The sequence below is a fragment of the Caretta caretta genome, chromosome 7 (assembly GCF_965140235.1).
Source record: "Caretta caretta isolate rCarCar2 chromosome 7, rCarCar1.hap1, whole genome shotgun sequence".
NCBI lineage: Eukaryota > Metazoa > Chordata > Testudines > Cheloniidae > Caretta > Caretta caretta.
In genome coordinates this window covers 21,643,836-21,666,133 of record NC_134212.1, presented here as the reverse complement: position 1 = coordinate 21,666,133, position 22,298 = coordinate 21,643,836, and the positions used below count along the sequence as shown (strand labels likewise).

The following is a 22,298-nucleotide window of genomic DNA, read 5'->3' as shown; positions in this document are numbered from 1 at the left end:
AGTCTGAAAAGGAAGAGCAGATACTCCCCAAGATACTGGTGGGTAACACTGAAGTTAAACCTCCCAATCAGTCACAAACTGCACTTCTGATCCTGGTTATCAAGAAGCAAAAAAAGAAATCACACAGCCCCCTTTATTGCATTTCAGTCTCTGGCTCCCAATCAGCACCTAGTTGAGAAGTTATGTTAAACTCTGCTCACATATACAAAATGTTCTTCTGACCCCAAAGGGTCAGCCACATCACCAGGTCAGTATAAGTTTGGATCTTACCCATAATACCACGCTGCCAGCCTATCCTTTAGTGTCTAAAACTAAAGGTTTATTATCAAGGAAAAGAAAGAACAAGAAGAGAAATGTTAAATGGTAACACGGTCACATACATACAAAAACTTCAAAGTCCATATATCAGGTTCCTAGCTGTATTGATGATTTACTGGCTTTTAAGTCCCTCTGGAATACATCCACAGCTTGGATGGGTCATTCAGTCCTTTATTCAGAGCTTCAGTTTGTAGCAAAGTTCCTCCAGAGGTAAGAAGCAGGACTGAAGACAAAATGAAGATGCAGCTGCCTTGTATAGTCTTTTGCCATGCGGCCTGTGCTTCCTTTGTTCCCAAAACAAGCTGCTCAGCACATGGCTTGGAAGCCTTTTCTGTCCATGGGCATGTCCCATGCATGCCTTGCTGAGTCTGTATCCTCTGCCTTCTCTCAGTGGGTCAGTTGTATAGCTGATGGTCCCTTTTGGGCCATCAAGCAGGCTAGGCAGAGCTGACACCAAACTGTTTGGGGCGGGGAGGGGGTCACCCAGAAGCATGGCACAAGTTTTGTAATACAGACATAGATACATATCTATAACTCAATATCAAATGTGATACAAACACATAAATGAGATTATCATATTTGGCAAACTAACATTTTTACAGATATCTTACATGGCATATCTGGCACAATTCATTGCAATTTTACAATATTAGTATTCATAATAACCTCAAGTGTCCCCCAGAATTCATACAGCGTCACATAGCCTACACAGAAGCCCAGGCTGCCATAGCTTCACTGCTATTAGTACCTGAGCTAACTATATTAAAGTTAGCTCAGGTATGCCTAAACATGCTGCAGTCATACACCACGATTGCAGAGTAGATGTGCCCTCGGTGACTCTATTAAATCTGCTTAGTTTCCAAATAGAAAGTTAGGCCTGCAAGCGCGACCTTTGGTCTGAAAGTCTAGCTCAGTTCCTTATGGCTTGTACTCATTGCTGGTAATAAAGATTGTGCAGGTAGAATTTAGCCTTGTACTTGAAACCCAGTTAATAATTGTATTGATGGTTCATGAGATATTATAGAATCCAGCTCATGGCTGTGTTGGCTCTCCACTGCTGATTTGAGTAAAAGGTATTACTCACTTCAGTGACAAAAATAAGGTTTTACGTATGATATGGAATACAAACAAGGAACAGATCTTCTTTCAGAACTGCACTTAAAATGTATAGTACAAACCTCTGCCTTTAAATCATCTGTGTAGCTGAAAGCATTCAAGTACTTTTCTTCTAACTAACAATGGTGGGACAGTGCTCCATGTGGGCAACAGATGAATTAGAGTTGTTCTTCCTCCCTGCATTTCCAGCATTAGTGGGAGAGCTTTTATAATAATCCCTTTGCTGCTCGAGGTTATGAAATCCAGAGCCAATAAAGGAGTCCCATCATAGATTTATGTGAATAAAAGACATGGTAATTTTGGAATTCATAGCACTGTATGTTTGGTAAGAACTGGCACATTATCCTGATTTAATAGATGAGCAGGGATAGAGACACGGACATTAATCATTGTTCCTTCATCACAGGCGTTAATTTGCTTACGCATGAGATTCTAGCACACCTGACCAAACCTGACTTTTCTGCTCCTTTATCTAACTTTGCGATTAGGTGAGTGGGAGATGGCTTGTTGTTTTGCAGCTTTCCCCACAGCTCAGTGACTAGGTGTTGCGTACTACTGATGATAGAGATAGAGGGTGTCCTGTTGTGCAATCATCGGTCTCTTTGCATTTCAAAGGCTGAATTTCCATAATATTTAAAACCAAGAAGTACATACACAGAATAGGTGTGATACTTCTGGGCATTGTGATATTTTCCCTTCAGTAGTATTCAGTACAAGATCTTTTTCTTATTTATTGTTTGCATTACAGTAGCAGCTAGAGGCCCCAGTGAAGCTTAGCACCCCATTGTGCTAGGTTCTGTACATATGTAGTTTGCCAGTCCATGCCCTGAAGAGTTGACAATTCAAATAGAGAAAACGGACAAAGGATGGGAGCGGGAAAGGAAGTTTAATATTGCCATTTTATAGATTGGGAACTGAGGCACAGAGAAATTAACTTGGCTGAATCACTCAGGAAGGCTTTGGTTTCTAGAATGATTCCAAGAGAATGAAAACTCCTATAGGAGAGTTTGGGTTTTATTTTTGGATCAACGGGATTGCACACAAAACAGTGCAGATCTAGCCTTGCGTCCTGTTACCTAGCAGGTCGATGACTTTGTGCATCAATATTTAATTCGTCTCATTTTTTCTTTTCTGTGCTGGAATGAGTGTTCAAGGCATAGGGTATGGATTCCATGTCGGCCAGGCATGGCAAGAGGGCCCTCACTTCTCTGAGAGTGGAGCTCAGACCAAATAGGGTTTGTAGAGTTTTACCCAACCTTTAGTTTTTTTCTGTGCTTTTTCGTTTACTTCCTTGGTGTGCTGTTTTAAAACTGAGAATGCTGTGACCTGCAGCTCTCCTTATTCTGTTCATATGCCCGACACACAAACAGCTCTGCTTAGTCCTCTGTCTGTCCATTTCAGTTGTGACCTGTAGTACTGCCACTCCATTCCTGAACCTATCTTAGGGTGATCAGACAGCAAGTGTGAAAAATCGGGACAGGGGGTGGGGTGTAATAGGAGCCTATATAAGAAAAAGACCCAAAAATCAGGACATCTGGTCACCCTAACCTATCTTGAGTGATTGTGCTGGGAGAAAACATCCACCATAGGCTGAGATCATCAAACTTATTTCTTTTGTGATTTACACCAGGGTTTAACCTGTATCTCCAGAAATGAAAACAGTGCATTAACCCACAGCCTCATCTTACATCTAGTTTTCCTCTGGGTTTAGTCTAAGCCCTGGTCTACACTAGGACTTTAGGTCGAATTTAGCAGCGTTAAATCGATGTAAACCTGCACCCATCCACACAATGAAGCCCTTTATTTCAACTTAAAGGGCTCTTAAAATCGATTTCCTTACTCCACCCCTGACAAGTGGATTAGCGCTTAAATCGACGTTGCCGGCTCGAATTTGGGGTACTGTGGACACAATTCGATGGTATTGGCCTCCGGGAGCTATCCCAGAGTGCTCCATTATGACCACTCTGGACAGCACTCTCAACTCAGATGCACTGGCCAGGTAGACAGGAAAAGAACCGCGAACTTTTGAATCTCATTTCCTGTTTGGCCAGCGTGGCAAGCTGCAGGTGACCATGCAGAGCTCATCAGCAGAGGTGACCATGATGGAGTCCCAGAATCGCAAAAGAGCTCCAGCATGGACCGAACGGGAGGTACGAGATCTGATCGCTGTTTGGGGAGAGGAATCCGTGCTATCAGAACTCTGTTCCAGTTTTCGAAATGCCAAAACCTTTGTGAAAATCTCCCAGGGCATGAAGGACAGAGGCCATAACAGGGACCCGAAGCAGTGCCGCGTGAAACTGAAGGAGCTGAGGCAAGCCTACCAGAAAACCAGAGAGGCGAACAGCCGCTCTGGGTCAGAGCCCCAAACATGCCGCTTCTATGATGAGCTGCATGCCATTTTAGGGGGTTCAGCCACCACTACCCCAGCCGTGTTGTTTGACTCCTTCAATGGAGATGGAGGCAATACGGAAGCAGGTTTTGGGGATGAAGAAGATGATGATGAGGAGGAGGTTGTAGATAGCTCACAGCAAGCAAGCGGAGAAACCGCTTTTCCCGACAGCCAGGAACTGTTTCTCACCCTAGACCTGGAGCCAGTAAACCCCCGAACCCACCCAAGGCTGCCTCCTGGACCCAGCAGGCGGAGAAGGGACCTCTGGTGAGTGTACCTTTTAAAATACTATACATGGTTTAAAAGCAAGCATGTGAAAGGATTACTTTGCCCTGGCATTTGCGGTTCTCCTAGATGTAGTCCTAAAGCCTTTGCAAAAGGTTTCTGGGGAGGGCAGCCTTATTGCGTCCTTCATGGAAGGACACTTTACCACTCCAGGCCAGTAACACGTACTCGGGAATCATTGTAGAACAAAAAGAAAAGGAGTACTTGTGGCACCTTAGAGACTAACCAATTTATTTGAGCATGAGCTTTCGTGAGCCACAGCTCACTTCACTTCTGATGAAGTGAGCTGTGGCTCACGAAAGCTCATGCTCAAATAAATTGGTTAGTCTCTAAGGTGCCACAAGTACTCCTTTTCTTTTTGCGAATACAGACTAACACGGCTGTTCCTCTGAAACCTGTCATTGTAGAACAAAGCATTGCAGTGTATGTTTGCTGGCATTCAAACAACATCCGTTCTTTATCTCTCTGTGTTATCCTCAGGAGAGTGAGATATAATTCATGGTCACCTGGTTGAAATAGAGTGCTTTTCTTCAGGGGACACTCAGAGGAGCCCATTCCTGCTGGGCTGTTTGCCTGTGGCTAAACAGAAATGTTCCCCGCTGTTAGCCACAGGGAGGGGGGAAGGTTGAGGGGGTAGTCACGCGGTGGGAGGAGGCAAAATGTGACCTTGTAACGAAAGCACATGTGCTATGTATGTAATGTTAACGTCAAGGTTTACCCTGAAAGAGTGTAGCCACTGTTTTATAAAATGTGTCTTTTTAAATACCGCTGTCCCTTTTTTTTTCTCCACCAGCTGCATGTGTTTCAATGATCACAGGATCTTCTCCTTCGCAGAGGCTAGTGAAGCTTAGAAAGAAAAAAAAACGCACTCGCGATGAAATGTTCTCCGAGCTCATGCTGTCCTCCCACACTGACAGAGCACAGACGAATGTGTGGAGGCAAACAATGTCAGAGTGCAGGAAAGCACAAAATGACCGGGAGGAGAGGTGGCGGGCTGAAGAGAGTAAGTGGCGGGCTGAAGAGAGTAAGTGGCGGGCTGAAGACAGGGCTGAAGCTCAAATGTGGCGGCAGCGTGATGAGAGGAGGCAGGATTCAATGCTGAGGCTGCTGGAGGACCAAACCAGTATGCTCCAGTGTATGGTTGAGCTGCAGCAAAGGCAGCTGGAGCACAGACTGCCACTGCAGCCCCTCTGTAACCAACCGCCCTCCTCCCCAAGTTCCATAGCCTCCACACCCAGACGCCCAAGAACGCGGTGGGGGGGCCTCCGGCCAACCAGCCACTCCACCACAGAGGATTGCCCCAAAAAAAGAAGGCTGTCATTCAATAAATTTTAAAGTTGTAAACTTTTAAAGTGCTGTGCTTAAAGTGCTGTGTGGCATTTTCCTTCCCTCCTCCACCACCCCTCCTGGGCTACCTTGGTAGTCATCCCCCTATTTGTGTGATGAATGAATAAAGAATGCATGAATGTGAAGCAACAATGACTTTATTGCCTCTGCAAGCGGTGATTGAAGGGAGGAGGGGTGGGTGGTTAGCTTACAGGGAAGTAGAGTGAACCAAGGGGCGGGGGGTTTCATCAAGGAGAAACAAACAGAACTTTCACACCGTAGCCTGGCCAGTCATGAAACTGGTTTTCAAAGCTTCTCTGATGCGTACCGCGCCCTCCTGTGCTCTTCTAACCGCCCTGGTGTCTGGCTGCGCGTAACCAGCAGCCAGGCGATTTGCCTCAACCTCCCACCCCGCCATAAACGTCTCCCCCTTACTCTCACAGATATTGTGGAGCACACAGCAAGCAGTAATAACAGTGGGAATATTGGTTTCGCTGAGGTCTAAGCGAGTCAGTAAACTGCACCAGCGCGCCTTTAAACGTCCAAATGCACATTCTACCACCATTCTGCACTTGCTCAGCCTGTAGTTGAACAGCTCCTGACTACTGTCCAGGCTGCCTGTGTACGGCTTCATGAGCCATGGCATTAAGGGGTAGGCTGGGTCCCCAAGGATACATATAGGCATTTCAACATCCCCAACAGTTATTTTCTGGTCTGGGAATAAAGTCCCTTCCTGCAGCTTTTGAAACAGACCAGAGTTCCTGAAGATGCGAGCATCATGCACCTTTCCCGGCCATCCCACGTTGATGTTGGTGAAACGTCCCTTGTGATCCACCAGAGCTTGCAGCACTATCGAAAAGTACCCCTTGCGGTTTATGTACTCGGCGGCTTGGTGCTCCGGTGCCAAGATAGGGATATGGGTTCCGTCTATAGCCCCACCACAGTTAGGGAATCCCATTGCAGCAAAGCCATCCACTATGACCTGCACATTTCCCAGGGTCACTACCCTTGATATCAGCAGATCTTTGATTGCGTGGGCTACTTGCATCACAGCAGCCCCCACAGTAGATTTGCCCACTCCAAATTGATTCCCAACTGACCGGTAGCTGTCTGGCGTTGCAAGCTTCCACAGGGCTATCGCCACTCGCTTCTCAACTGTGAGGGCTGCTCTCATCTTGGTATTCATGCGCCTCAGGGCAGGGGAAAGCAAGTCACAAAGTTCCATGAAAGTGCCCTTACGCATGCGAAAGTTTCGCAGCCACTGGGAATCGTCCCAGACCTGGAACACTATGCGGTCCCACCAGTCTGTGCTTGTTTCCCGAGCCCAGAATCGGCGTTCCACAGCATGAACCTGCCCCATTAGCACCATGATGCATGCATTGGCAGGGCCCATGCTTTCAGAGAAATCTGTGTCCATGTCCTGATCACTCATGTGACCGCGCTGACGTCGCCTCCTCGCCCAGTATCGCTTTGCCAGGTTCTGGTGCTGCATATACTGCTGGATAATGCGTGTGGTGTTTAATGTGCTCCTAATTGCCAAAGTGAGCTGAGCGGCCTCCATGCTTGCCTTGGTATGGCGTCCGCACAGAAAAAAGGCGCGGAACGATTGTCTGCCATTGCTCTGACGGAGGGAGGGGCGACTGACGACACGGCTTACAGGGTTGGCTTCAGGGAGCTAAAATCAACAAAGGGGGTGTCTTTACATCAAGGAGTATTTCAGGCAGGACTTCACGGAGGGTTCCAATAAGAAATGGTGCACCTAAGTTATCGTTCTTATTGGAACAAGGAGGTTAGCCTGGCCTCTGATTGATACATGGCTAGATTTACCTCGCTGCACCTTCTCTGTGAGTGACTGCAGTGTGACCTAGAGGAATGAGTCCCCTAGACAGGGGAGGAGGCAAATGAGTACAAAACAAATCTGGTCTATTTCTTGTTTTGACCCACTCCATCTATCTTTTACATCTTTGGCTGGCAGCAGACGGTGCAGAAGGACTGCATGCCATCCACATCTTATGGCTGCTCGGCAGAAGATGGTACAGTACGACTGCTAGCCATCCTCATCTCTTGCCTGCCTGGCAGAAGATGGTACAATACGACTACTAGCAATCCTCATCTCTTGCCTGCCTGGCAGAAGATGGTACAGTACGACTGCTAGCAGTCCGTATCGCCTACCCGCTCACCATAAGACGGTTCAATAGGACTGACTGCAGGACTAAAGAGAATGACCTGGTCAAGTCACTCCAGATTTAGTCCCTGCGCCCATGTCTGCCCAGGCGCTCCCAGCCGACGTGGCCAGGAGCACCTCGGACACAACGATGACGACTACCAGTCGTACTGTACCGTCTGCTGCCACAAGGCAAGGGGTTGCTGCTACTGTGCAGCAATGCCGTACCGCGTCTGCCAGCACCCCGGAGACATAGGGTGACGGTTACCTGAGCGGGCTCCATGCTTGCCGTGGTATGGCGTCTGCACAGGTAACTCAGGAAAAAAGGCGCGAAACGATTGTCTGCCCTTGCTTTCATGGAGGGAGGGAGGGAACGGGGGGCCTGACGATATGTACCCAGAACCACCCGCGACAATGTTTTAGCCCCATCAGGCATTGGGATCTCAACCCAGAATTCCAATGGGCAGCGGAGACTGCGGGAACTGTGGGATAGCTACCCACAGTGCAACGCTCCGGAAGTCGACTCTAGCCTCGGTACTGTGGAAGCGCTCCGCCGAGTTAATGCACTTAATGCACTTAGAGCATTTTCTGTGGGGACACACACACTCGAATATATAAAACCGATTTCTAAAAAACCGACTTCTATAAATTCGACCTTATTCCGTAGTGTAGACATACCCTAAATTTCCTCTGAAATGGCCCTTACAAAATACAATTTAAAATTTCAGGTGTTCTGTGGGGATGGAGAGTTTCATGTTGTTTCTGTCATTTCTCATCTACCAGTAGGCTAGTAGTCATGTTATGAAGCTTTGAAGATGCACAAATGTGAAAAGTGTTTGGGGTGGGAGGAGATGCAGGTTCCCCAAAGCTCTGTAATGGAGAGGTGAGGAACTATGTATTCATGTGTGTTTGTACAGCACCTACCATTAGTGAGGATTCTGATCCTGATTAGGGTATCTGAGCACTACTGTAATGTACATATTAAATACTAGGGCTGTCAAGTGATTAAAATTAATCACGATTAATCGCACTATTAAAAAATAATGGCATACCATTTATTTAAGATTTTTTGGATGTTTTCTACATTTTCAAATATTTTTATTTCAATTACAACACAGAATACAAAGTGCACAGTGCTCACTTTATATTTTTGATTACAAATATTTGCACTGTAAAAAACAAAAGAAATAATATTTTTCAGTTCACCTAATGCAAGTTCTATAACGCAATCTCTTTATCATGAAAGCACAACTTACAAATGTAGAATTACGTACAAAAAACCCCCCTTCATTCAAAAATAAAACAATGTAAAACTTTAGAGCCTATAAGTCCCATCAGTCCTACTTCTTGTTCAGCCAATTGTTCAGGCAAGCAAGTTTGTTTACATTTGCAGAAGATAATGCTGCCTGCTTCTTGTTTGCAATGTCACCTGAAAGTGAGAACAGGCACTTGCATGGCATTGTTGTAGCCGGCATCTCAAGATATTTACATGTCAGATGTGCTAAAGATTCATATGTCCCTGGATGCTTCAGCCACCATTCCAGAGGACATGCGTCCATGCTGATGACAGGTTCTGCTTGATAAGAATCCAAAGCAGTGTGGACTGACGCGTGTTCATTTTCATCATCTAAGTCAGATGCCACCAGCAGAAGGCTGATTTTCTTTTTTGCTGGTTTGGGTTCTGAAGTTTCCTCATCAGAGTGTTGCTCTTTTAAGACTTCTGAAAGCAAACTCCACACCTCAATCCTCTCAGATTTTGGAAGGCACTTCAGATTCTTAAGTCTTGAGTCCAGTGCTGTAGCTATCTTTAGAAATTTCACATTGGAACCGTCTTTGCATTTTGTCAAATTTGCAGTGAAAGTGTTCTTAAAATGAACATATGCTGGGTCATCATTCAAGACTGCTATGACATGAAATAAATGGCAGAATGTGGGTAAAACAGAGCAGGAGACATACAATTCTCCCCCAAGGAGTTCAGTCACAAATTTAATTAGCGCATTTTTTTTTAATGAGCGTGAGTTAGCTATGATTAATCAACAGCCCTATTAAATACTAATACTCAGAGATTGTTCTGGTGCAGCAATAGCAAAAATTTGCTTCTTTCCATTTGCAGATTACTTGAGAATCCAGGGATGGTTCTGGGATGGCTGACAAACTCAGGTGTAGTGCTTTGAAAATATAAAGAGTGATGTATGAGTTAGGTATTCTCATCATCCATGTTGTACTAGCCAAATCACATGATTTCCCAAACCATTAACAGTGATAAATGTTGACAATTGTAGTATACAAACACCAAGGAGGAAGAGGAATTATTTAGGGTGACATAAGGGAGGGGTCACTAGGAGTAATAAAAGGAAATTAAAGAGGAGAAACTTCCTTGTAGCAGAACCTTTTACATTTTGAGATATTTGGGCAGAATACTAGAGAATGTACCACAGGGGTGTAGACAGCTTTTATTACGGGGTGGAGGGGAAAGGGAAGAAGATGTAGCTCCTGTTCCAGACTAAGCGTTTCCTTTATTAATGCAGTCTCTACATTTCTGGGGGGTAAAGCCTCCAATTGTGTACACCCACATATAAGAAACAATCCTGCGTTGACAGGAGGTGGATTAGATTAACTCTAGTACCAGTTGAGGAAAGAATTTAAGATCCCATTTATGCATTGGAGCCACAGTCTCTAACTTCTGTGATCCTCAGATTCTTCAGATCCTCAGATCTTCCTCAGTAGAACTGGTGGGAAAATGGGAAGTACCAATTTTTTCATTGAAATTTCAACCTTTGTGGTATTTTCTGACCAGATGTATTACTAACACAAAACTTCCTTTGGCTCCAATGAAAGTTTTACCTCCATACATACTGAGAGAGGATTTCAATATTTATGACTAGGTCTGCTCTGGATCTCAGCCCAACTCAGCACACAAGGCATGTTCAAAGATTTACGGGAAATAAGTACATTACCCTGGTTTTCTCTCACTCTCTCTCTCATCTTCTTTATTGCTTATTTACAATTCCAGAATATTGTGTGTTGTAGTGATCAGGCTTTTCAATCGTTTCATTGGAATAAAGATATGTTACTGCTGCAATTAACTCATAAGCACGTTCATACTCCAGATGTATTATCCCATTAAAATTTTCACACTGGGGTATTTTTTATTTCAGAACTGATCCTGCATGTAGGGCAGCAGCGTGGACTATTGAAGAAATACACCAGCACTTAAACAGAAAACACCCCTTAGCCTCGTGAGTTTCCTTACTTTGCTGATGGGCTTCTGTTGCTTTAGCAGCAGAAAAGGTTTTTTTCTGATTCATTCTTTATTTTCTGAACTAGTTGTATATTGATGAATTTTTAAAAATGAGGTAGCATCAGTCATTTACAAAGGTAGATAATACATGCTTCCTGCCCCATACAGCATACAGTGGGCTGTAGCCCACAAAAGCTTATGCTCTAATAAATTTGTTATTCTCTAAGGTGCCACAAGTACTCCTGTTCTTTTTGCAGATACAGACTAACACGGCTGCTACTCTGAAACCAGTCAAAATAAAATGACACACAGTTCAGAAGAAAATTAATAAGGTGACAAGAGGTGTTGTCTGGTGGATAAGAACAAGGAAAAAATGGAGTAGTCTGTAAGAAAGTACGAAAACAAGAATGGGAAAAAGAGAGCAGCTGAGGAATAAAGTGAAAAGATTGGGATGAGCATAGGGAGTGGGATGGAGCTAGGGAAAGTGAGAGCAGTAATAAGGGAGGGAGCAAGATGATAAGGTAAAGCCAAGGAATTTGAATTTGTAGTGGTAAGAGATGGGAAGTCAGTGGAAGAATTGAGGGAGGACGATGAAGGGGTCACAATGGCAGGAGAGGAAGGTTGGTTTGACAGTGACATTTTGGACAGATTGGAGCCAGTGAGAGACAGTGAAACCCAGAGAAGAAAAGTTACAACAGTTAAGGCAGGAAATGATCAGGGCACTGACAAAGGTATTAGCCATGGGTCAGTAAGGAAACTGCACATCTTGGGATTATTAAAGAGGAAGAAGAGACCGAATTTAACTTCAGCTGGCTTTGTTCATGTTAGGAGTTACATTAAAGGTTGCCTTGCATGGGCGTCACCTAAACTAATGGTGGATATGTGCCATTAAGCAGTATTGACTATTATTATTGCTACTTTCTTTTCCTCAGTAAGCACACTGCTACTTTAGTTAGAAATACTCTCAAGAGTCAGGTTGCTAATGCTGAATTTTTAAATCATTATTTTCAAAGGCTTTTTGCAATATGAGATATCCGTTATCACTAGAACTGGTTGAAAAATTTTCAGTGGAACAGTTTTCCATCTGAAAATGGAGTTTTGTTGAAATGGAAACTTTTTGTGGGAATGTTGATTTGTGGCCACATTTTTGATGGAAAAGTGTTAAAATGAATTGTTTTGACTTAACATATTTACCATATTTAAATGAATTGCTTCAAATTTATTATTTTATTTCATTTATATGTATATTTATATATTTAATAATTGATAATATATATTATATGTAATGTTTAATATTATTTTATAATTTATCAGAATGAAATCTTTCAATGTTTCCAAATACATTTTGGGGGGGAATTTCAACTTTTTGTTCCAATTTGGAATGCAAACAAATTTCAAAAGGTTAGAATTTCCCATAGGACAGAAATTCCACTTTCTGACTAGCGTTCATTGTAACACTGAAAGTTACAAAATATAATGTTGTCTGTCTTGAGTACATCCCAAATCTAGAATGATAGTGAATCTAATAAATGGATCAGTGTCGTATCAAGATTTCGGAATGACTTGAGCCAAATGTTCTGTAAATTATTTGTTTGCTGGTACTAGGCAATGGCATTTTATTGTACATTGTACTTTCCCCATATAGCTAGATACAACATCTGACATAAAGCACAAATGAGCCTCTTCAAGTATGGCGTCAGTTTAAAAAAACCTGTGATCCCACATTTCAGCTGTTATTGTCTGAATTAGGCACCAGTGATAGAAAGTAAGAGTTTGTACAAGATGTTCACAGGTGGTCAGAGCCACACTAATTGTTTATATTCATCACAGTGTTAGGAATTTTCATTTTTAATAGCCTTCAATTTAGCATCAGATCACACCAACCCTAGATTTGTTTTTAACACAGAGACATGTAATCCATGCAATTCAGCAGCAAGAATCTCTTTTCATAATGAAATGTATGTTCAGTATCTATGTGAACTGAGAAGGAAATGGGACTTTGACACAGGCCAATATAAAAGAGTTCATGTGTTTAGAACTGAAAGTTAACTTAATCATATGGGCTGTAGAATAGGAAAAAATAATGGTACTATTGTCTCACGAGTAATATCCCCCCATGCTGGTGTGTTGGCTGGGTAGAACTTTCATCTCTCCTTCAAAGGATAGAAGAGCATTTCTAAAGAGGATACATACTACTATGATATATGCCACAGAAATAACCTGAAATTGATTACTTTAAATAGAGGGCTTCTGCTTTGTACACATATACTCCTGCGACACTGAACTGAGAGCACCACTGAGCTGTGGAATAGCTAAAATACTTTTTCAGCCTTGCCATAGCTAATATTGCCATATACTGTACCTTCAGCGTAATGCCCACTTAGCAATGTCTGTCTAAGGTGTGGCTGAGTTTAACTAGTAGCTAACTTTTACTAAATTGTTTTCCTGTGTTTTAATAATATGCTAATGAAATTTTTTAAAATATGTGAACTTAAAAAATAAAATTAGCCTTTTATAAGATGGCCTGAAATGAATGTAGAAGGGATTGTTAAATTTGGGCTAATTTCTGTCAGCCCACCTCAGAGGGTAATGGATTCTGATTGCAGAGGAGGCTGGTCAGGAGTGAATTAGCAGTTTCTGCAGCAAGTCAAGAGCAAAGGGAATTGAGACTCCTCATACTGAATATTGCCACGAGGTAGCTGACAATGTCCATTGTGGACCTAGGAATGCCAAATGACCTAAAGGGTGCTCCTCCTTGTTACATCATGTATAAACAGCAAATTAGATGCCCAGAATGCAGTAGCTGAGCATGCAGTCTCTAGAGCATGTGTATATGTAAAGATTTCTAAAAATATTGCATGTCTCTATATTTAAAAAAAAAATAGGGTTGGTGTGATCTGCTGCTAAGTTAAATGTCATTAAATAATTCATTAGTTGCCCTCTGATGTGTGGGTCTGACAACCTGCGAACATTTTTTACAAACTCTCTTTGTGCTAATACAATGTTTTCCTAGTTATGTACAGAAGAATGAATATTTTCAACATACTCGAAAGGAGAGTGTAAGAGATCCAGTGAGATGCGAATGTCTCTGCAGCCTGTCCTCCCCAATATGCTACTGGATAGATGAAGGGCTGGTGTATGCAGATACCCAGGAATTTCTGGTTCTTGGTATGCAGGTAAAAAGCACAACAAGTATTTCTGATTAATCAGAGATATGCAGATATTAAAATTAACTGACTTGACAATTCTGAAGATACAGTGAGGAGTGCACGCTATTCCATCAGGGAGAGGCACTCATTATGTAAAAGCCACTAGGAAACTTTAGAGTTGATGTAAACAATTGTGATTAAATTTGAGTGCCTAAAGGGAGGTACCTAAATTTGGGCCAGATCAGCCCATTGCTTTACATGTGGATTATGGGCTTAATAAACTAACTACTTTGAAAATGTGTATGAAAATACTCTGTTCCGACTGTCCTACACAGAATTTTCCTGTTTCCGTACTTGAGGAATTTGCCTGAAGCTGGATGGCATATGAAAAAGTGGGTGTGAGTGTATAAATAAGAGGTTGTAATAAAGGCCCTCAAGAAACACTATGTCATGCCATCTAAACCCAGAGCAATATGCAAAATAAAAGACCTTGCAATCAGTAGAATCTGCAGGTGATCTGAAAAACAGGTTCTTTGGCATTAAATATTTAAATATGGATTTAGAAGCCTATCATTAGGTACCCAAGTTTGAACATTTGGTCAGTGAGTGCTGAATATACTTCCTACAAACTGATGGTCACCAAGGGCCAGATTTTCAAAGGTATTTAAGCATCTAAAAATGCAGATTGGCACTTAGTGGAGTTTTCAAAACACCTGGGCACCTAACTCCATTGACATAATGTGTTCAGCTTGTATTCATGGCAACCCCCCAAAGATTAACATTAATAATCTTATATGAAATCTTGTTACTGTCTCCTGGTCATAAGCTGTAAAAAAAATCAACTTGATCATAAGGAGGAAAAAAGGCAAAAAGAATGAATTTATAGTAAAATGTCGATGTCATGGGGCTTGTTATTTTTATCGCTGTAGCCTTCATTTTTCAACAAAACTTGTTCTAGCCCATTTAATAAAATATAATTACTAGTTTTAAAACATTTAAAATTACTATCCTTGTTCAACTCCATATTAAGTGTGCAGGCAAAGGCCAATACTGCCTTTTTGTCAGCTTTCAGCCTTGCCAAAGGCAACAGGAGCAGCAGCACTGACTTAAACCAGCTTTATTACTGTTTCTAAGAACTTGTCTACATCAGGAATCTGCTTCAATTCCGGCCACCGATGGCTTGAATTGAGGCAAATTCCCAGTGCAGGCAAAGACTAAAAACCCAGGGAAATTACAGAATCTGTGTGCCCCATGAAATGACTTTGTGACAAACTATTTCTAACTGAGAGTTCCTGTTCTCTTTTAGCCTCCAATGAAGATTTTAACTTGGCAGCTTTCAAGGTTCCCAGTGAATGTGCTTTAATTTTTTAGTATCTCATCCACCTACCTGCATGCATATCTCAAAAGTCAGAGATACCATTTTTTAAAAAAACAGTTAAAATAATTGAATCAGTATCTCCCTGAGCAGAGGCATTCTTATATACATGAGCAATTTTCTGCATCTTCCTCTAGATCTCTTATCCTATGTAAGGAAAAGGAACCTTGTGAAATGTACTTCCAAAAGTGTGACTTGATTATAAATGGCCTTGTGTTCTTACAACTATTTTAAGCAAGGTGTCCAGTGGAAGGGGAATAGGTGAAATCTCTGTAACTGCTGATGTGTGATGCAATTTAGATTCCGTGGCCTGTTCTTTAGTAATGGAAGATCATTACATGCAGGTGTTACATTACTGATTGACAAGATGTGACTCACTGAAAAGCTGCGTTGGTTTTGGTTCTATTGGTTATATTATATTAACAGTCATTAGGAAATGAGCATGTAGAATAAAGTGTTTTCTGTTCACTCTTTTTTCCAGTTGTGTTAGTTTTGCCAACATGGTCTTGGTCTAGTTTTTTCAGATTTACATGTGCAATGTGTTTGATAGTATGATCTGTTTTTTTCATCTGTGGGAGTATAATGCAATTCTCTTTGAATAGGATGGGAGAATCCTGTTTCTCCACACATCAATACAAAATCTAGTATATTATGAGATGAAGGCCTATAAAGATCCTGTAAGTGTACTTTGAATTTACAGCCTTTCTTTTATTAAAAGAGTTTCATAACAAAACATACATAGCTGGATAAGGCTAGATATAAAAATAAGAAACTATCTCTTCTCTTGTACTATGGCTGTCCTTAATACCGAATGTACAGACCAATCAGTTGTCTTGCTTCAGAAATGTAACCTACCACACACACAACATTACAGAATAATTCTGGGTATTCTTGCACAAATTCGCCAGATTCTGACTCAGAATATTGGTGTAAATGCAAAGTAGCTCCATTATCCTCAGTGAAGTAAGTGTGCTGAATTTGGTCCACTATTTCCAAAGGCAGAGCAACTTCACTGTCAAATACAAAGGAGTTCAAGAGCTTTTCACAGTCTGGAATCTTCTCAAGGGAGCTACATTACTTACATACACTTCAATATCTCACTCAGAAACTGAGTCATTATTACAAATTGTTGTCGTTTCAGCTAGGATTTCTAGATGCGTCATTGAGTCCTGTACACAAATTCTATACTAATTCTTCCATCTCTCTGTTTTTCCCTTGTCAAGAAGGGTTTAAGCAGATACCCTGTCCCCTGCTGGCATACTTAACTGGTAATTATAGTAGAGTAATGCTGTAGGTGTGTCACCCCCATCTGGCCAACAGTGCTAGCATATGAAATGACAAACCTCATATGAGGCATAGAAGAAAGGTTCCTGGCCTTTGGAACTTATTGTGTAAGCAGATATGTGTTGAGTCTATAGTGGGTAGGAGGAATTAGTGTTTGTAGCCTTTGTGGGAAAAGTGAGTTTTGAGGAGCAATTCGAAAAAAAGAGAGAGAGGCTGGGTCTTTTGCATTAATATAGGAAGAGAATTCCAGGAATAAGGGATTGTGTGGCAGAAATGAAATGAGAGGGAGAAGGATAGAAAGGGAGTAGTGAGGCAGGGTTCATTGGCAGAGCAAAGGGATGAGATTGGAAGTAGTAACAAATGTAAATTAACATTCCTTTACTTTATATGGTAATATGGTCCAGACTGGAGCCCTGCACGGGACTATTTTTTTAATCCTACTCTGGTCCAGCCCCCCTTTCCCACACTCCCACCCTCTCCCACATTGTTTCTTGCATTTTTATCCCTCTCCCACCCACAAAAACCTTAGATCCGCAAATCCCGGAAGAGATACAGATTCCCCCATGCTACTGAAAAAACAAACTGTCAGTTGATATATATATAAATGGAATTCAGATATAATTTATATCACTAAAAGAATAAAACAAATCTTGCTTAAACCATGTAAAAAATAATGCCTGTTATAATAGACATCAAATCTCTTTCTATCTCTCGCTTACACGTACGTATTAGAACCTTTATTTAAAAAAAAATTAGTATTTTCCTGCAAATTACCAATCTGTTTCCACCCCCCATCCAATCCCAACAAAAAAAATTTTGCCCGCTCCTGCTATTATGGCAGCTGGTCCTGTGGGACCCATGGGATCCCAGTCCCACTGCTGGGCTCTGGTCCAGATTTGTGTATTGATTGGTTTATCTATCAAGTATGTGTCTGCCAAAGAATAGCCCCTATTAAAGACCAGCACTCACTGTTTTAGGTAATTGAATTAAAACATGATAGAGATCACCATCAACTGATAAATATGTGCCAGGAGTTGGAATACAAATTGGTGCAGATCTGGAGTTTACCTGCCCTGCAGTTGCTTCACCAGATCAATATCTCAAATGAAACTATGGTTTTCACCAGGATTGTGAGTATCAAGAATAACTGTGGATTATCAGCGGGTATAAATATACAGTATATCACTGAGGGGATTGTTGTTATTATTTTATTATTTAACTGCTTACTGCTGGGTTTCTGGCATCTCCTTCAAAGTTTCTGGTACTGGCCACTGTTGATGATAGGCTACTGCGCTAGAGGGACCGTTGGTCTGATCTGGTATAACAAATCCCATGTTCCCTGTTTATTTCTACAAAGTGTGCCTAAGTGCTTTTCAGTTGGGGCTGGGGAGAACCCTGCCCCAGTTAGGGAAGGATCTAAATGTAGATGTGATGTGATCAGTGGGGTTAACGAACAGTAGGAAGTGAAGTAGGGTGAGGAACTGCATATATTACTGTGGTTTTTCAGATTTGGTATGTGCGTGTCTTGATGCTACATTAAAAGATTTCTCTGGTAATAATCACTGTTACGAACAATACTTTGGGGCATCATAGAAGAGGTGAGTCATAAAGAGAGTCTTGAAGGGTGGTATTTTGGTAGATCAGAATTGGGAGGGCATTCCATGTATCATGGGTAGCAGTCTTTTTAGGCCTCCAGGGTGGAAGATGGCACAAGAGTGGGCCTGTACCATCTCACTTCCTGGTACAGCATGTGTCTTCTGGAAGAGCTAAAAATAAGTCCATTCGTAAATGACGGCAGGAAACCTGTAAATGCTAACAATTAAAATAATTTTAGATTTTTGGAGTTTCAGAACAGTTCACTGTTCCTTGGCCTGCATTCTGGAGCTGTAAATGTCTTTGATGTTCATATTGAAGGCCCAGTGGAGTTGTTGGAGAAAAATGAGAAAAAGCCAGGTAAGGTTCATTAAAAAAACAAAGGAATAATAGTTCTCTGTCATCACAGGTTGGAAGTCGTGGGTGATGGTTTCATTGCTGATGAAAAGATATAAACATCAGATGGTATCTGATGGCATTATTCATAATGGGAATTGTACTTTTTCTATTATTAAGTGAATCACTGTAACTGAAGGGTCAAATCCTAAGACACTTGCTCAATTTTTACTCAGTAGTTTTTTGCAGTATTTATTCCTTAATAATAATTTCCTGTTTATTTGGAGTAATTTTCCATTTGACAGAGGGAGTGGAATTAGGATTTTGCTATTCTCGTCTTTCAGAATTTGAGCCAAATTCTGAAGATCGTACTCAGACTTTAATAATCATAATCATACCTAGGTATTAAATAGTGAGGTTAGTGGAAAATCTCCAGAAGCAGAACAAAGAAACCTGGTTTTGTTAGGGGAAACATATAAATGCAAGAGACTCTCAGAGAAAGACATAGGAAGCTTTGGGCAGAAGAGAGGAGCTTGCTTTTGTTGCAGGGGTGTCCCTTTTATTAGGGGAATCAACCAAGGTCAGAGAAAGCTAGCTGACCTAGACAAAGACAGAGGCTCCATGGTTCTGAGGAGAAACCACGAGCTGCAAGAGAAGGATCCTGGACGCCCCAGAGAACCCTGTCCAAGCCCAGAGAACTCTCCAGAGAGGGATGAGGAACCTGAGGTGGGGAAATGCGTATGGTTTTGTTTTATTATTTTGTCGATCTGTTGTGCTAAGTAAGAAGTAATTTTGTTTAGAATTCTGTGCAAAGTCAGTGTGTCTGTTGGCTTTGCTATTAAATTGTAAACCCAGACCACCATGCAATTCTGAGAGGGGATGTGTTTAAGCTATGGAAAGTCTGAGGGGTCGTGTTAGTCCCAGCATCTAGGCAGTTGGACTGTGGGGTCTCAGCTCTCAGGAGGGGTACTAGACAGAGGATCTGCACCCCAAAAGTGTGCCTAGAAACACAGGCAGCTGCCTAGGGTGGCAGATTTCTGGGAAGCTGCCTAGGATGACAGATTTGTCCCAGCCACCCCTCTGTCATGATGGAGGGGTGGCTGGACTCAATTTAAGTGGGGTTATAACCTAGTTTGCCAGGTCACAATGCCATTCACTCCAATTTGGCTTGGCCATCCCCTTTCATGCTGGAGGGATGGACAAGCCAAATTTGAGTTGTGTTGTGACCCCATATGCCAGGTTGCAATGCCACTCAACTTTGGCCTGGCTGCCCCACCACTACTCATGACTGAGATGGGGCCAGGCCAAATCTGCCTCCCTACTTTATGAAGAGGGTGTCAGCAAACTGAAGTTTTACCTATGGTAGTAGATTCTCTTGAGCGGCCTCTTCCTAGAAACTTCAGCCAGAGGCAAAATGCCTGGACTCTGTTCAGACTCAAGGGCTTAAAGAGGTGGGCTGCAGACACAACAGCCTTGTGACTGTCCAGCCAAAAGGAACCTTACCAGGGCTTTGTGTGTGTAATCAGAAGTTGAACCTTGTGCACTCTGTGGTGTTCGTGCTTCAGGCAGTATCCTTGAACAGTCACTGAAATAAAAACCTTCAATTCACTTCAGCATTTTGGGCCCTTTTAAAGTTGCTTTATACAGCATTTGTAGTGGTGATTTTTTTGTTATTCACAGTAATATTTGAAGATGGCAAAAAATTATCTGATAAGTATGTGAAAGTTTTCCCAATACAGGTTCATCCCAGAAATGTTTATGGGTAGTTATTTTGACATTGATTGAACAGCCTGAGTGATTTATTTGAACCCTACTCTTATTTTTAAAAGTTCAGTCATCCAGGAAGGGAGCAGAAAAAATAACACATGAGATAAGTGACCAGGCACACAGCTTGAATTGCAAATACTCAAAGCAAAAGCCTCCGTAAAGAGTTGTGAGGAGAATCCTGAGGTGGAAATATATTTGCATAAAACATTCATTAGCTAATTTTGAATAACAAATTCTTAGAAATTGAAGTTCATTCATGAATTATTCAAAAGTAGAAAAAAGGTCTTTTGTAATCAAATAAGATTTTTTTTGCTACAAATACTTCACCTAGTTTTATTCATGCTCTTGTATCAAAGAGCATATACAAGTTCTACAGAGGGGCAAAGTTTTGCTGAAACCTATGTTGGTCCATGTTTTTGGTTTTGGGGTCATGTTCTGTGCTCCCTACTTCTCTGCATAGTACCCATTAGCACTCTTCTCTCTTGTTCATATAACTCATGTGACACAGAATATTTTAAACTATACTACAGTAGGCTGAGTTCTGGATATTGAGCTATGGATAATGATTCCCCAGAAAGACAATCAGGGGCTCAGCTGTGGCATCCTGATCTGGGCCCACCCAAAACAACCAGGTTTGGTTGAGGGGAGTAAGGGTGTGGTTGGCATATACTGGTGCAGACCCCACCACCTCCGCATCTCATTTGCCTGCAGTCACTAACTCACCCTTCCCTACTTGAATTACTCATGATCCTGACACAGTTAATCTGTGCAGGTGGCTCTGGTAGGGGCATACAGCCAGCCTGAACAGAGATGCAAAATAACACTGGTGTTCAAGGCAAAAACAAAAAGCTAGAATTTAGCATCCGCAGTCTTATTATGTTGTATAGATAGGGCTCTCCCAAATTTATGGCCATGAAAAATGCGTCACAGACCATGAAAGCTGGTCTTTTGTGTGCTTTTACCCTATACTATACAGATTTCACAGAAGAGACCAGTGTTTCTCAAACCTGGGGTCCTGACCCAAAAGGGAGTTACAGGGCAGTTGCAAGGTTATTTTAGGGGGGTTGTGATATTGCCACCCATACTTCTTGCCCCACCTTCAGAGCTGGGTGGCTGGAGAGCGGCAGCTTTTGGCCAGCTGCCCAGCTCTGAAGGCAGCGCCCCGCAAGCAGCAGCACAGAAGTAAGGGTGGCAATACCATACCATGGCGTCCTTACTTCTGCGCTGTTGCTGGCAGCTGCCTCTCTCCAGCTGCCCAGCTCTGAAGGCAGCACCACCACCAGCTGCATCGCAAAAGTAAGGGTAGCAGTACCACAACCCCTCCTATAATGACCCTGCAAACCCCACAACTCCTTTTTGGGTCAGGACCCCTACAATTACAATGCTGTGAAATTTCAGATTTAAATAGCTGAAATCATTACATGTATGATTTTAAAAATCCTATGACTGTGAAATTGACCAAAATGGACCGTGAATTTGGTTAGGGCCCTAGACAAAAGTAAAACTCAACCCCACTTCAGCCAACCCGCAGTGAGAAGACCACATGCTTAATTAGCCCATTTAGTATTCTCTGCTACAGCTACTGAGATATTTTTCCTTCTCAAAACAACTTGATGCTTAGATCCTGTACCTAGTCCTACACAGCATTGAAATATCGTGTAAAGAACTGGAACTCCATGTCTGAATCCCCTCAGACTTTGGAGAACTTGGCTCCTGATTCAACTTCCCAACTTGGGTCAACCTCTGTAAGATGGATATGAACCCCTTTCAACTTTGGGGAAGTCAGTATTTGATTTTCACAGCTCAGAGCTATCTCTGTTTGTAATATCTTTTGTTTCCGCAAGGGTATTTTGCCACTATTCAATCACTTTCTGGAGTAATGTTTACAACAAAATATCCAAATTGTATGTGATTTAGAAATTTAATGTAGAAAGCAAACTTTTTAGAGCTATTTA

General features: G+C 42.1%; 3 protein-coding genes across 3 annotated transcripts in view; all 3 read left to right on the top strand.

The window, feature by feature from the left end:
- The window catches only part of LOC142072864 (uncharacterized), a 29,380-nt gene extending 14,897 nt beyond the window's left edge, over nt 1-14,483 (top strand). Inside the window, exons 7-8 of the mRNA XM_075131162.1 lie at nt 10,757-10,837; nt 13,853-14,483. Coding sequence (XP_074987263.1) covers nt 10,757-10,837; nt 13,853-14,045 — 274 coding nt within the window. The 3' untranslated portion in view covers nt 14,046-14,483. The remainder of the gene's footprint in view (nt 1-10,756; nt 10,838-13,852) is intronic.
- LOC142072863 (myb/SANT-like DNA-binding domain-containing protein 7) lies at nt 3,457-5,401 on the top strand. Its single transcript, XM_075131161.1, has 2 exons — nt 3,457-4,090; nt 4,902-5,401. The coding sequence occupies exons 1-2, from the start codon at nt 3,507-3,509 to the stop codon at nt 4,957-4,959; spliced, it is 642 nt and encodes a 213-aa protein (XP_074987262.1). The 5' UTR covers nt 3,457-3,506; the 3' UTR covers nt 4,960-5,401.
- A 3,169-nt stretch (nt 14,484-17,652) lies between the features above and the next one.
- Nucleotides 17,653-22,298, top strand: part of LOC125640678 (uncharacterized) — a 51,857-nt gene continuing 47,211 nt past the window's right edge. Inside the window, exons 1-2 of the mRNA XM_048859529.2 lie at nt 17,653-17,777; nt 18,498-18,600. Coding sequence (XP_048715486.2) covers nt 17,670-17,777; nt 18,498-18,600 — 211 coding nt within the window. The 5' untranslated portion in view covers nt 17,653-17,669. The remainder of the gene's footprint in view (nt 17,778-18,497; nt 18,601-22,298) is intronic.

What these genes read in the sequence shown, in the direction of transcription:
- LOC142072863 (XM_075131161.1), top strand. Translation starts at nt 3,507, where the DNA reads ATGCAGAGCTCATCAGCAGAGGTGACCATGATGGAGTCCCAGAATCGC. An exon ending in AGGCGGAGAAGGGACCTCTG is followed by an intron (nt 4,091 to 4,901) that starts GTGAGTGTACCT and finishes TTTCTCCACCAG; the next exon opens with CTGCATGTGTTTCAATGATC.